General features: G+C 28.2%; 1 protein-coding gene across 1 annotated transcript; it reads right to left on the reverse strand.

Annotated features, from left to right (window-relative positions):
* Positions 1-2,353: 2,353 nt before the first annotated feature.
* On the reverse strand, positions 2,354-11,163 carry LOC129981274 (5-methylcytosine rRNA methyltransferase nsun-4-like). Its single transcript, XM_056092046.1, has 6 exons — positions 10,941-11,163; positions 10,277-10,832; positions 8,439-8,570; positions 7,274-7,428; positions 4,770-4,894; positions 2,354-2,691 (listed from the first exon to the last, which is right to left on the reverse strand). Exons 1-6 carry the CDS (start codon positions 11,019-11,021, stop codon positions 2,415-2,417), a joined length of 1,326 nt encoding a protein of 441 aa, XP_055948021.1. The 5' UTR covers positions 11,022-11,163; the 3' UTR covers positions 2,354-2,414.
* Between the last annotated feature and the right edge of the window lie 4,432 nt (positions 11,164-15,595).

Consider the following 15,595-nt stretch of genomic DNA (forward strand, 5'->3'; position numbering starts at 1 on the left):
AAAAATTTTATTATTTTAAATTGTGTCATCACTGTTTGAAACATGCATCAGTTCAATCGTAAAGTACAATATTGAGTGATTAGAATTAAAATTTCTTGGTTTTCAATATAGTAGAAAGAAAAATCGTTGTATGTTCATTAAGAACATTGGAAAATGAAGGAAGCAAAAATGTACCAAAAATCTGCAGTAAAGGAAAATAAGCTAACAAATTGTATAATAAACATAATTCACCTTTGATGGTGTGTACTAGAATACATAATTAAACAAATAATGCAGATTCTTCCAAAAATAAGCTAAAATTTTCAAATATGAACAAAACCCAATCTTTGTCCAAGCCAAATCATAGTGGTATAAATTCAAAATATAGGGAATGAAAAATGCAAAATCAGCAATAGAAAAGGGCAATTTAATAATCTCTAGAGTAAACATAATCCACTCCACTATAACACTAAATTATATGAAACTGTATAAAATAATAATAAATATAATAATTAACCAAATGATAATTTAATTAGAGCCATAAAGTCAAGAAAAATGTTCAAAACTTAAAAAAAATATGTTTTTTTTAAAAAGATTTTTAAGATATTTATTTCTCATGTTCTAAAAAAAATTATAAGAAAAATATGGCATTCTTATACTATTGCTTTCTTTTCTTTCTAGAGCTCCATAAAAAGCTGTTTTTAATTCGAACTATCCAACATATTAGTTCACAAGTTGAACATTTAACACAGTAGTATATATTACAATATTGACACTAATATTATCTATAAAACATACTTTATAAATGTTTCATTATGTATCAGTAACACAGATGCTATTTTTACATAATTGAAAAAGGAATCTCTAATTTATTTTACATATCTACCCACTCCTTCAGCTATGATGGGCAATTAAATAACTGTAGTTCATTATAACTAAAGAAATACTCTTATAAATGAAAGCACAACATTAATTTTAAATCCATTTTTTCTTTATCCGTAAAGCAAACAAGAGTGAATTAAAACTGCACTTTTCGTTCAATGTAATTGCAGATTTTTGATTGGGCAGATCAAAGGCAAGTGAGTTGAGAAGGGCCACAGACAATTAATAACGAAAATGTTATTAGCCTTGTTATAAAAAAAAATTGTAAAAAAGTTATTAACTATAAAGAATTAGGATAATGTTAACAATTTATCAAGTATAATTCTTATTTATTTAATAACATTTACTTACAGTATTTATAAACAGCATTAAATGTTTGTTTAAATAACATTGTGTGCATGCATGGATATCGCATAATCATGAATCATAATAAAAGCATATGTTTTTTCAAAGCTGCTAAAATAGTATTGTTACGAAATTTCCGGGTTCGTTTGGATAGTGGCGGTTATATGGTGTGAAGAACGCTCAATCACCAGGCGGCAGTAGAAAATAAAAACAAAGACGTTTATTTACACGAAGACACACAGGACAGCACAAAGACGACAACTATATACAGCACAAAAGACGATTATCTTCAGCCGAGACGTGCAGCATACAACAGACTCTACTGCAGACAGTAGAACACAGCTTAGTTCAGCGCTAGCTTCACTCCGTCGCTGTTTCGCTTTTCTCTGGAAGGCCAGTTCTTTACCGTCGTTTCCGACTACTCTTCGACTCCACTGGTCCAACACTCTTCAATTCGCGACGACGACTCTGGTTCACTACTACTCTGCTCTGTCGCTTCCGACTTCCCCTCAATTCACCGTTCGACTCACCACTGCCCGGCAGTTAATGATATGTTTAACGGAGCGCCTAGCCAGTAGGGTTGGGGCTTAATCTCCGGTAGATGATAAACTTTAAAAGACCTGGGTTTCAGTAGTTGACGTAATCATCTTCGCAAAAGAGTCCGATGAACTGGGTAAACCACTGCCCGGCAGCTGGGGGTGCTTCCTTTTATAGGTCTCAGGAGGCGGGGCTAGAAGCCTCTCAACCAATCAGGAACGTTCGAGGCTTATCTCCGTTCCTAGTGGACGGATCGGGAAAATTCTCGATGTTTCGGGTATAATCTATTTTGGCGCCAAAGTCGCCAAGCTCTGGGACCTCCTATGGATCCGACTATGCTGGGAAGCCGCATCGCAGGTTCGTAACAGTATTTAAAAAATAAAACATCATTATGTTTGTTAACTTAGAAGTCAGTTGAAATGTCAAATTAAATAGATTAGCTTATTAAAAAAGTGGCCTAATTATGTGCTTTGTCTTAGAGCACAAAATTTTAAAATCTACCAATGCCTAGATGGTTAATACAGAAAATATTTACTAACTGAAATAAATACATAATAATACATGAATAAATAATCATTTTAGTTATTAAGGGATCACAACAACCACTTTATTTCCAATAAAAATAAAATCTTTATTTATCTACATACAAGAATTATATATACAATTTACTATTATTTAGTTCTGGTTATTTTTGAAATATACATAGGACCATAATTCAGAGGTAGAAATGGAACCACTAATTGTCCATACAGACAATTGTCACTAAACTGAAACATTTTACGCAGAGGAAAGAAAGCTGTACTTAAATCTTGGACAGAAAATTCATACGGAGATTCTAAAGAAAGGTTAGACAATGCCATATGTACTACACCATCATTCTGGATCGGTGAAAGAGTACATGTAGAGTATACTAAAGAGCCTCCAACTTTCAAAGCTTTAAGGGCAGTGCTTTAAAAGAAAAAAATATTTTTGAATTAATTTATTAAAAAAGATAAAAATAAAAAGATTATCTATTATCATTTTATATCATAATAACACATTTTGCATTTTTACAGCTAACACAACATAAATACTAATTATGTGAAATTATTTACCCTACAGTGAGGCTACTTCTATTTCAATAAAAACAATTTATTATGAATGATTGCCTGCAGTGATAGGTTTTCTTTTCTGGAAATAATACTTATTAAAACAAACCAACAACAACTACAAAAAAAAATAATTCATGAGCTATTATAGTAAATTGAGAGGCTATTATAGTAAATTCAATTATTTCAAAAGCATCCTATATCTTCAATATCATTTTTCAATTGAAAACATTAATTCTTGATCAGTTCATCAATAGTTACAAAGCAATGATCGATCATATCATCAGTTTTAGAAAAGATTTGTTGAGTTGATGATAATTTATTTCATTTAGTTGTGTTTTCTCATAACTAAAAAATTCAGCCAATTTTCTTAATAACTTTTCAAAGTTATAGACTGATACAGCATTACTCTATACTGATCTAGATTTAAAAAAGCCTACTGGCATATCATATCGAAATCAAGAAACTATGACGGTGACAAAAATGGTTCCCCCCCCCCCTGTCTTTTTTAATCCCCAACCTTTAAGGAAGGTTAAGTCAATTCTTCTTCCCACAGAGGGAGAAAGGAATGAACTGATTTCAATTTGATTTCTGGTGTTACACTTTGTGCACATTTAATACTCTGTCTTTATCCCCAGTCTTAGTAAAATCACTAAGTTTAAAAGACTAAAGGAAGGGATTTTACTGAAATTGAATAAGTAATTACATTATTGCTCAAAGGAGTGAGATTGTCCATTGGTGCATTAATATTCAAATCCAAGGATATCACACCTTACGACAAACAAAAAAGATTAATAAGACGAGTGTCTCCTATGTAGAAATGATGCCACAGAGAAGTTTTACTGTAATAAACATTCGTTGGTGAGTTAGAACTTTATTTATGGCACCTATTGTAATTGCCTCATTTCTTTCTGTCTTTTTCTTATTATTAATTTTTGTTAACGGAATATAAAAAGAGAAAATATTATCATTGTATATATTTGTTAAATAATTCAAAATCAAGATTTCAGAGAATTTCCATTGTTTGGATCTCTTTCAACTCAGAAAACATGTTTTTGGGATTAATCTAGTCCATTTGTGAACAGAAAAACTCAAAAATGCTTTGAGCTGAAGGAATAAAGTTTTGTATGTAATCTGAACACCAAGTTTATAGATTTCTGTCAAATTTTGAATGAAATACATTCACAGGAAATCTACCAATCTTGTTATCTGATACAAAAGTGAGCAATAACTACAAAATGTTAAAAGCTAGATGGATAAAAGTCCAAATAGTATAGTTTAGGTATAAAAGATATATCTTTATTATCAAATTTTGAATTATATCCCTCAAGAGATTGAGCAGATCAGTCTGGACTTTCAATGCATGTACGCATGATAATTTAAAAATGCAATGGCAAATAAATAAATGAAATTTATTATGTTATCTACTAACTAAAATTGCAATTTTGCATTAAATTTTAGTTTTAATCTGAACCAGGGGTAGTGGCCTCCCCAGAACTTTATCTCATATTCTCTGATAAAGGTGTTATCTCATTATTTTATGAAAGGAGGTGGGGGAGGGGCTTACTTCATAAGAGAGTATGCAAGAAAATTTTGAGATAATTTCTGCAGATTTTAAAAATGAATTTGCTTGCATTTCATTTTAATAGTTTGCTGAGTTATCACAAACAGAAATATAAATCCATTAATTTTCAAAATCAAAATGTCAATATATATATATATATATATATATATATATATATATATATATATAGTTAATAAAAGATTATTATAAAGATTCTGAAACACTTATCCCTTATTCATGGTTTCATAAACCATGCTGAGAAATAATGTAAGCAGGATGCTAGTAAAATGAAAAATTGCAAATAATAGTGTAAAAATCAAAATTAAAATAATAATAATATGATATTATCTAACAAACGAATCATCAATATTTACCTTAATAAAGTTGTCTGTATTCGAGGAATTTGCATTCTTTCATGAAATCTTTTTTGTTGAAAAATGTTGTTTGAATCTTTTGTCACAGATAATCGATCATTTGAGCATGGTACGTCTAAAAGAATCTAAAGCAATAGAAACAGAAATATTTTATATATCAATGAATATTTCTTATTTAAACATGGAGGAAAAAGAAAAAGGAAATTACATACTTAATTTTTAAAAAAAAATATGTAACTCAATATTAAAGCTTATTTAAACAAAAAGGAACAGGGACATACATCTATGTATTCAATATAATAAACATTAGGATATTTTAATAATAATAAAACTTAATTACACAATAATAAAAGTAAAAAATGTATGCTAAAATGTATTTAAGCAAATGTATGCCATATTAAAGCATAATAATTATGACAAATTGCAGATTTCATAACAGTACCAAGATTCTAATCCTATTACAAGCATCCTGGTTCTTCAAAACTAAATTCTTAACCACCAATAAAAACATTTAAAATCTTTTAATAATCAAAATCCAAAAACATATAGCTTTTAGTAGATTTTTTTGACATTATATTTAGTAAGAGTAGAAATTTCTTAGAATGATTATCGTATCCACTGCCTTCTTTTTTTCTGTTCGTCTTAAACAGTGCAACCACATAAAAATATTTTGTGGTAGATGGGAAAATGGTATCAGTCTAATTTTTAAAAAAATATATTATTAGATATCTTATTATCATCTTCAAAATTAACATAGAATTCTAAATTTCCATCCACAATAACTTGTTGTATCTGCTATTTGATAACAGATGCAAAGATGATCTGAAGATGGAAAGAAAGTAATTAATAATAAATTACTTTAAAAATTACTCGATTAGTTTACAGTGTGGCATATCATGTCTTAAGTAAAATTTTGTTAATATTTTCTAAGCATTTAGTATAGATGCTGTACCCACAGATTACCTCCCTTTACCTGTACTATAAGCAACAATGCAATTATTTGTAATATTAAACAATAATGAATTCCAATCTACTCATGTAGCTAATATGTAGAATCCCTAATTTCAATGTAAATAGTTTTATGCTCCTACCCAATTATTCATGCATTGTGGGCATATTTAATAAAAAAAATCAACAAGAGTAAATAAAAATGTTTCACACCAAAACAATTGAAAAAGGAGAGAGGGAGGGGTGACAGATTTTCAAATGAATAGAAAAGAGGGAAAAGCATTTCTCTCTCTCTCTCTCTTTTATTATTATTTTTAAATCTTTATCTAAAAAAAAATATCTGAAGTCTCAGTTCTGGGTCTTAATGTTGAATTCTTATATTTAAACTATATTAACGTTTAAAATTAATTAAGGCATTTATTAGCTATTTAGTATTATTATAGTCAATAGTCAACAATAAATAAATACTTTGCACTACTGTAGAGAAAATTAGGGAAGTTTATATTTTTATCTTAATTCCCATCAAATTACATATCATATAAATCATAAATTTAATATCCATTCAATCAGAAAAAAATATCTAAACTTGAAACATCATTACCAAAATCAAACCAAAATTGAATCACATAATAAATGTCAAACTATTTTTCTACATATATAAAGTAAAGCATACACACTAAATGTAAATATATTTGTCTTCCTGTATTACTTAAACATACAAATAACATACAGCTAATATAAAATAAAATTGTATTCACATTTACTTCAGAATGTATTAATTATAATATTATTGTCAATAACATAGAAATGGAAGAATTGATTACCCATTTATATATTTATTCATAATTTTTCATTTTTTTGGGTGTGTGTGTGTGTGTGTGTGTGTGTATGTGTTTGAATACACGATAGTCAATTCAGTGACTGTTTTTCATAAAGCTCAATTCAGAAACTTTGAAGCTTTTCAAATAAACATTATCACATTAACAATTTTCTGGGCATTCAATTACATAAATTCCATTCAAATATATTATAAACTGATTTAATATGCCCCAAAATATTTTTATCAAATTACATTTTAATGAACAATGTAATAATGTATAAAAAATCAAACTGTATAAATGTAGCTATTGATTTGCAAGGAAAAAAAAGTTGTATAAAAATTAATCCTTTTCACAAAAGAAATAGAAATTTACAGTACCATGAAGTTCACCTGAAATCAACTTTTGATTTCATAAAATGAAAAAAAAAAAAAAATCATTAAGAAATTTCTTTACAAATTTAGAGAGACAATTCCTAAATATTTATGAAAGACATACAGTTATAAAGCAGAAAACTGTTTAATTTACTATAGTAAATGTCTGAAATATAGATATGTAAACCAGTTACATTTATAACACAGGATGTAGGCAGAAAATTCATTTATTTTAAAACAGCAAAAAAATTAAATTTTTCAGATGAAAATTATAACGATTTGAATGAAAAATAGAATTTACTTCATATAAAAGCATCAATATGCGATTGAACAAAATGCGATGTAAAACATTTAAAATAATTACCTTATCAAATGAATCAAAGCATCTCCAATCACGCACATCCAAATTAGATACTAGTATCTTCTTGCTCCATTCTTTTGTGTCAGGCAAATATGAATTCAATACTGTTTTTAACTTATTCACTCTAGATAAAGATGAGTCATTGCACACTAATTTACCTAAAAAAAATTTTTTTTTTGAAAAAGAAATTTATAATAGCTGATGTAATGTTAGAATTTTTTGAACTTCGATGTAATCAGAAAAAAAAAAAAAATTAAGATAAAACCTTTTATATGCACATAAAAACCCTTTGTAAATTCTAATAGAATTTAGAAAGCTATTAATGTAGTAATTATAAATATATCATCTTTAAAAAAAATGACATCTTTACTTCAAAAAGAAATTCTAAATAACAAAATAAAGCATTTGAAAAGAAATATTATTTAAATTCTTTGAAAAAACTAGTTACAAATTAAATAATTTTCTTTTAATTTTCTATGCAATCATTAAAATTTAAATTTACAAAAATGATAAAACTTAAGATAATAGAAAATAATTAATTTTCAGGAAAACAATGCGCCTCAACACAGTTTCTTAACAAAGAAGGAAAAAAACATTATAATCAGTCTTGGACAACAAAAAATAAAAAAGAAGAGAATAGCTTAGAAAACATTGCATCAATATTTGATTTTTTAACTGACCAATATTTGATCTTTTAATTTTTCTCAGTAAAAATTAAATAAGAAAAAAAAAATTAGATAATAAAATATGAAAATAAAATAAGATAAAATAGAATAGTTTTTAGATAACAAAATATTAAAAATACAATATTAATAATCTTTACAAAAATTATATAACAAAATATGAAAATAAGTTAAAATAGAATAGTTTTTTTAAAAATAAGGTAAAGTTTTCAGAATCAAAAAGAATTTCAGAAACTTGCTACATGCAGATGTTTATTATCAAATTCCTTACTTAAATTAAACGAATAATTCTAATTATTGAAATAATAATTTTTAATAATTATGATTTTATGAATAATAATAATAATAATGTATCATTTCATTAGAAACCAAGAATTTTTGTACATTTAGGATAATCATAATGCTGTTAAAAACAGAAAAGTAGCAATAATATTTGAGAGTAAGAAGTACTTTCACAGATTTCTTAGAAGTTATAATCAACATACCAAATCTAAGACCAAACAATATGGCAAGAGATTTTCCCCCAGGTGATGCACATAAATCCCCAACAGTTTCATCTTTTTGTATATCTAAAGCTAACACTGGAAGTATGGAGGCTCCATCCATAAGATAGTAATCTATAATTAGTAAAATGAAAAATAAATAAAATATTAAAATTAAAACAAACTTATTTTTATTAAAATATTTCAAGAATAGTTCTAACAATTGGATAATTTCAATCATCAGAGACAAAGGAAGAAATTTATAAAATTGTGCAAAATTCATTACATTTTAAGACTCAAATAAAAAAAATACAAATGGAATTAACTGTAAATAATGGGGGGGGACCATATTATATGATATAAAATACATATTTTATTGCTTTTTTTTAAAACAAAAACATAATTTTTACCATACTATTGGTGTAGCATGGCCAAATCTGGCCCTTGCACAAAAAAAAAAAAAAAAAAACTAACTAACTTCTGAAATAGATTAAATAGCTGCAGACCTTATGAAAAAGCAGGAAAAGAGGGTGGAATTTTTGTATTTCAAGTCCAAAGTGGGCCTCATTGGGACTTCAATAAAGAAAAAATATATATTATTTTTTTCAAGAGCATTTGATTTTTTAATCCATGATAACAGTGTCTGGCATGATAACCATATTTTTATATTCATTTTTTTCTCAATATAAAACACATAGGTTCTTATATTTTCATCTAAATTACATAAATATCTAGAAATACAATTTTTTTTTTAACAATGTATAATGCGACTACACATTATATAGTATAAAACTGCATTACTTAGTGCAACCAAGAAAAAGACTTCTATCTACTGGCTAACGAACAATAGTAAGAAGTCTATTTGTTTCTAATCAGCATTCTCTCCACTGCTTCTCTAGCATCTAACCAGTCTACTCACATTTGAAAATCATAATTTTCACTTCTGAGCAGGAAAAAAATAGGTTTAAAGTCACAATATGTAAGGATGCCATCCTACCTATTAATTGATGAATCGGAAGTCAAGCATCACAGTTATAAGGTCATTGCTCAATGAATCTTGTTTATTTAAAATTTGAATGAGTTTTATGTGTGAGGAGGGCAATATTCTACATTTAATTTAGAGAATAGTTTGACAACCCTGGGCACTATTTGAGAGCCCAAATTACAATAAGTGGCTTTAGATAGACAGAGGATAAAATACAATTAATCAGAAAGGTACTTGTTGGTTGTAACATTGACCAAACAGCACAAAGAAATTTAGTCAATTTAGCAATTCAATCTTCAAACTATATAGCATGCGATATATATATATATATATATATATATTTGTTCACTTGTATATTTTTTAAATTTGGTGAAATTTTTTTTATGCCTTTTGGCCACCATAAAAACCGAATTGTACCATCAGAAATAGTTGGGCCTGCAGAATTTAACATGGTCATCTATCCTTAAGCGAAGAAGGTTTACTATATGGTAATATAACTTGAGATTATTTCTAAGTAATTATTTATAAAGATTAAAGTATGCAAAATTATATAGATGAAAATTAATTGCACTGTTTTATTTCTAAATCTACTTGTGCCTTTTCTAAAATTATAACATGTTAAACAAATCAACTCAATTTTACAAAAAGTAAAAATAAAAGAAGAAAAAAAGCCTCCATGCAAATATTGTTATAAATAATTTAAATTTCATTATATAAAATATAAAAATCACATTTATCTAGGATAATAAGTATTAAAATAAATTTGGATAACAAATTTATCTAGGAAAATCAATATAAAAATATATCTAGGTAATAAATTTATCATAAAATAAATATAAAGGGATTGAGAACTTACTCAACAAGCCTGTGATATCAATCCTTGGAGGTGGAAATTTCCTAAATTTTCCTTTTGGACAATAATACATCTCCCAATGTTCGGGATAATGTATAACCCCATGTTTAATTACATTAGCTTTAAAACCAGGATTTGGTAGATAGAAACTAGATAAATCTTCTTCATCAAATTCTCGATGTTTATATTCAGTAACTGGCATAAATTCACCTTTCGTGTCATCAACAGCAATCGGCATTGCAGATTTGTTTTCATATTCAGGTTCTTGAGTTAAAGGTTCTTTATTTGATTCAGTTTCTGTATTTTCCTTTGATTTTTTTGATGGAATATCTATAGTCCCCAGTTCACCCAGGTGCAAATAATAAGCATCTTTCATATTAAAAACATCCAAGTCCCCGAAAAGGGCTTCCGCAGACCTTTCTTTAGCAAAGACATTAGCAACAGCACAATAACTATGGGGACACAGCAAAGCCAAGCGTATCGAAGGCCAGTTATCAAATATTGAGCTGTAGAATTGGTCAAAATGATTTATGGCAATTTCTGAACCTAATTGCTTTTTCTGCAATAAAAGAATATTAATAAACATTAAGTTTAGTAATGGAAAGTTTATAATATGAAATAGATAAATCTGATAGCAAGAAATTATTACAAAAACCTCGATACTTACTTTGGGGATTGAATATCTAACAAAATTTTTATTAAATTGAATTTTAGATCTTAAATTACGAATGCTCGTAAAATAGGACATAATAATTGGAGATAATAATAAGATGGAGCAGTTCAGAAAACAAAATCACACATAAATTTTCAAAAACCTAAAAATAAAAAAACAAAATCACCAAAAATATTTGACGAATCTGAACTCGCGCAAAAACTTTGAGCTAGCTCTTTTGAATTGTTTGTAAATAAAAGTAATAGAGTGCTGTTGAGTAGTAAATGCATTGACTTAATACTAACTTATGTCCATAATTTTTCATTTGTTAACTTTTAAACTTTTCATAGGGATAAAAAACTTTATTTCTTAATACTTTATAGAAATTATATTGATGAAGAAAGTAAAAAGAGTTTTTTTTTATCTGACTAAATTTGTGACACTTCTTGCTACGCTAATCGACCGGTCTTAGCTGAGTGCCTTTTGTGAATGATTATGGATTGTTTCCAATGCTATAAATAATTTTAGAATTAATTATAATTTCTATTCGAGTATTAAAAAGTATTTTTAATTTAAAACGTACTTTTTCAGTGTTTTTTTTAAAAACATAAACTCGCTAATTCTCGATTTTCTCCTTATCATCAGATTCGAACTCAAACCATTCAAGTTCCAAATGATGTTCTTATCTATTGAATTAATAATGCCGGTCACTCCGGTTTTTCAATTATGGTAATTGGGTATTTGTATCGATAGAATTATGGCGCACTTCTGAACCTAATGTTGAATTATCTTTTTATTTAATAATTATTTTAAAATTTCTAGTTCAGTATGTGATTTGATGTCAAGAAGGATACGATTTCGTTTAAAATGAAGCTTTGCAATTAGAATAGATTATAGAAGGTAAGTTCAAATTTAATAACTTCTAAATATAGGATAAAAAAATTATTATTTCGAAATTACTTACCATTTTTAATTTAAAATTAAAACAGCAATATAATGAAAAGGATAAAATAAATTTCTCTGTAAGATAAGGGCCACTCACCATAATTCTTAACAATTTGCACGAATTTCCAGGCATATTGTATTCATAGTAAATATTGGATGAAGAGTTTCACAAAAACAAAAAAATTATACGTAATTAATTAGTTTTATTTTACTTTTTTAAAATTACCTTTATTTAATTTTCTTCCACATTCTAGCATTAATTTATTTTACTGTAAATAAATAAATATTAAATAAATATAAATATTAAAAAAATGTATCTATACAGTCTGCCCGCTTCAGAAAACAAATAAATATGATTAATAAACTATTATACCGAATTGTTTAATTTAAAGTACTATCATGACAGCGTCAATAAACATATATTTTACATTATAGTTTTCATTGTTTAGGGAAGTGATTTGGTATTTGAAGTCATTGCAACACATGGGAGATTTTGGAAAATGATTATTTAAGCAAAAATGCTTCATGAAAAGGGATGTTCCCTTCTACACATTCTTGTTCTCAAGTTAATTGATGGGTCAAATTGAATCAGACCCCTTTATCGATTGAATTCATTGTTTAAACTTTCCAGCATATATCGGCAGGAGGTCAGGATTCATTCCCTAGTAGAAAAATAAGTCTTACTTTTACATGGATTAGAGTAGAGAAAACCATTTTTACATATATTTAAACATATATTATGCATATATTATTACATATATTATGCGAAAGTTGAAAAAATTATTATTAATTGCATATTGATGATTGAATCACGCCTTTTTGTGATATTTAAAGGACCACTGGTGGAATCATCTTCTTTTCAAGCAGTGTAAGCTAGTAAAAATTTACTTCAACTTCAAACTCTCCGTTACTAGTATTCTTAGTTGGCATTAGTGACTTTTTTATAATGCTTATAGAATAACAGTTTCGTCAAATATTAGTCATCTATATCCGAAAACTAGAAAGCCACTTTGTCGTCTTTTGTTAGCTCAAAATGCCTAATGATATTTTTGCAATATCTTAACAGTATTGTTTGACATTCAGAATATCGAACAACTTCTTGAAAATATCCTACAATTAATAAGTGTACAAAAAATAAAACTTTTAACTTTAACGGCATGGTATTGGCAAATTATTTTAAAGTTAATTCCGTTAAAATGCATTGTTTGCTGTTATAATTGATTTCATTAATAGGATTAAATTGGAATTTTGAAGTTATATGAAAGTTATTATGACAGATTTCGCAAACTTAAACTGTGGTTGCAGAACGAGGATCTGAATCAATACCCTACTCTTGGATCTTTCGCATTACATCAATATCGAATCGTTTAATTTCTTACTGAATATTTATTAGAGCTTTTTTTGTTAATGACAATTACCGCCAAGTGTGTCAGTCATTTGATGAAGCAAATATATTTACTGAAATCGGATATCGAACCACAATAAACGTATATTAAGGAAACAATTTTTCCTTCAAGTGAAAATATGACAACCTAGATAAAAATAAAATAAAAATAAAAATTCACTTATAGAACAATCGAACCCAAAACATTAGCAATTAAAATGATTTATCTGAAAGCTTAAAGACGATAATTCCATTTCGAATTTCCTTTTAAATGGATTTTTTTTCTTGTAGTTGATATTTTTCAATTCTTTTTTTTCCCCCCGAAATCCATAAATTCCTTAATTTAAATATGGATGTACTCGTAGAAGATTGTTCTCAAAAATAGTTCAATCAAAATATCTAATTGCTATATAGAAACATGAATAAATAAACTTATTAACTGTGTGTTTTAAATGCTTTTTCAGAATCTAAAAATTTGTATGATTATTTAAACGTCAGAGTGCTTGCCATAATAATGAAGAATTTTGAAACTGGCGAACCTGGCATGAACTTCTAAAAATAACATTAGATTTAAAATTTTAAATTTTATTAAAATCTTCAAATTTTGTAACTCGGGGAAAAATTAAAAATGATGACACTGAGAATTCAAACTACAAAAATGAAATAGTCCTGGTAGCATGACATTTGACGATATTTATGAGCTAAAATGAATGGGTAAGCCTTTTACGTGCTTTTCTGTTAAAGCATGTAACACGAGAGAGAAAAACTGAGAATTTTCCCAAATTATTTTAATTTTATTGACTTTTAAACTTTTGTTTTTATAATTTCTTTACTTTTCAATTCAAACTGTCGAAATCCAGTAGCCACTTTTTACGTGACTCTTTAATCTAAGTGCTCCCCCACTAATTAATTAAAATTACGAATTTTAAATCTTGAAAACCGTGAAAATTAAAATGTTCATTTAATGTTGTTTCTTATGGCACTTGCCACGGACAAGCCCGCTGTTACGAAGATATCGATTTAAGACGGAGGGGGAGTGTCTCTTGTTTTTGTAGTAACGCCAACTATTGGCAAGTGTACGACTTTGCTAATCACGCATCACTCATTCGCTTGCACATCCCCTTTTTACAGGTGGACGCATTCACACATCTCACAGATAGAACAACGGAAGAACAATCATACCCAAACCGGGACTCGAACCCGGGACGCCCCGATCACGGAGAATACGCGCTACCCGTATGCCAGGATGCCCGCATGTTCATTTAATTCAACCAGGCACTGAGAATAGTGAATAATAACCTGATTTATGGGTTGTTTTTTTTACAATAGTTTCCAGTAAGATCGTAATATTTCCAGAAAGAAATATTACGATCACAAATTCTCTTTTTGTTTTCTTTCATACCTAGTATAGAGAAAATATTCACGTCGTTCTACCTCGAAAAAGGTATTGAAAAAAATCGAACTCGAGATTTTGCTAAATCTTCATGATTTAGACTTCCCTGAGTTTCTAAAAATACATTGTTGCTAAAGGTCTGTCAGTCGTTCTGTGACGAAGATAACTCAAAACGTTTTGAGTTAGACAGATTAAATTTGGTTTGGTATTTACATCAAATTTTTATCAAATTTTGAGTAAAATCGGTTCTGAGGAAGTCTGTCTGTCTGGTTGTTCGAATATAAGTTAATACGATGACTATAAAATGAAGAGAGCTAGATACATAAAATTCAGTACACATATTAAACTTCTATAATCAGACATGTCAAAGTATAAGTCAAATCCAACAAGGTTGAGAAAAATGAATTTAAAATACAAATTTGATTTTTGGATGCTATTGTAAAGGAAAAATTCGTTAAAGATCACACAAGAGATTCAGTAAAATTGATGCATTCACGCCAAAGGTTAATATTTCGTAACTATTGGACGCCAAGTCATGCAAGGCGTTCTCTGGGATATCTTTAGTAGAAGGATGCGTGAAAGTTTTGCGGAGACCACTCCTTGATTTTATTTTAAAATGGAACATAAACCATTCAAAATACAAAAATCAATTTAATTACAAATTTTACAAGTTTGTGGTAAATAGCATATAAGCCAGTTAACAACTCTTCTACCAGAAGGATCGTTTTGGTATAATGGTTTAGTTACTGGACTGCTAACCACAAGGTCTCAGGTTCTATTCTAGCACATACCATATCGTTAAATTGGTGACCTCGGACGATGAATCTTCAACCTTCGTAACAGCTGTTGTGGCGCCATCTACCGGCAACCAAAGTCGTCAGACTCACTTGACGCAGCAACCCAAAGTCGCCAGACTCACTTGGCGCAGCAGCATCAGCGCCCACACAC

Source organism: Argiope bruennichi, chromosome 8 (assembly GCF_947563725.1).
Source record: "Argiope bruennichi chromosome 8, qqArgBrue1.1, whole genome shotgun sequence".
NCBI classification, from domain to species: Eukaryota; Metazoa; Arthropoda; class Arachnida; order Araneae; family Araneidae; genus Argiope; species Argiope bruennichi.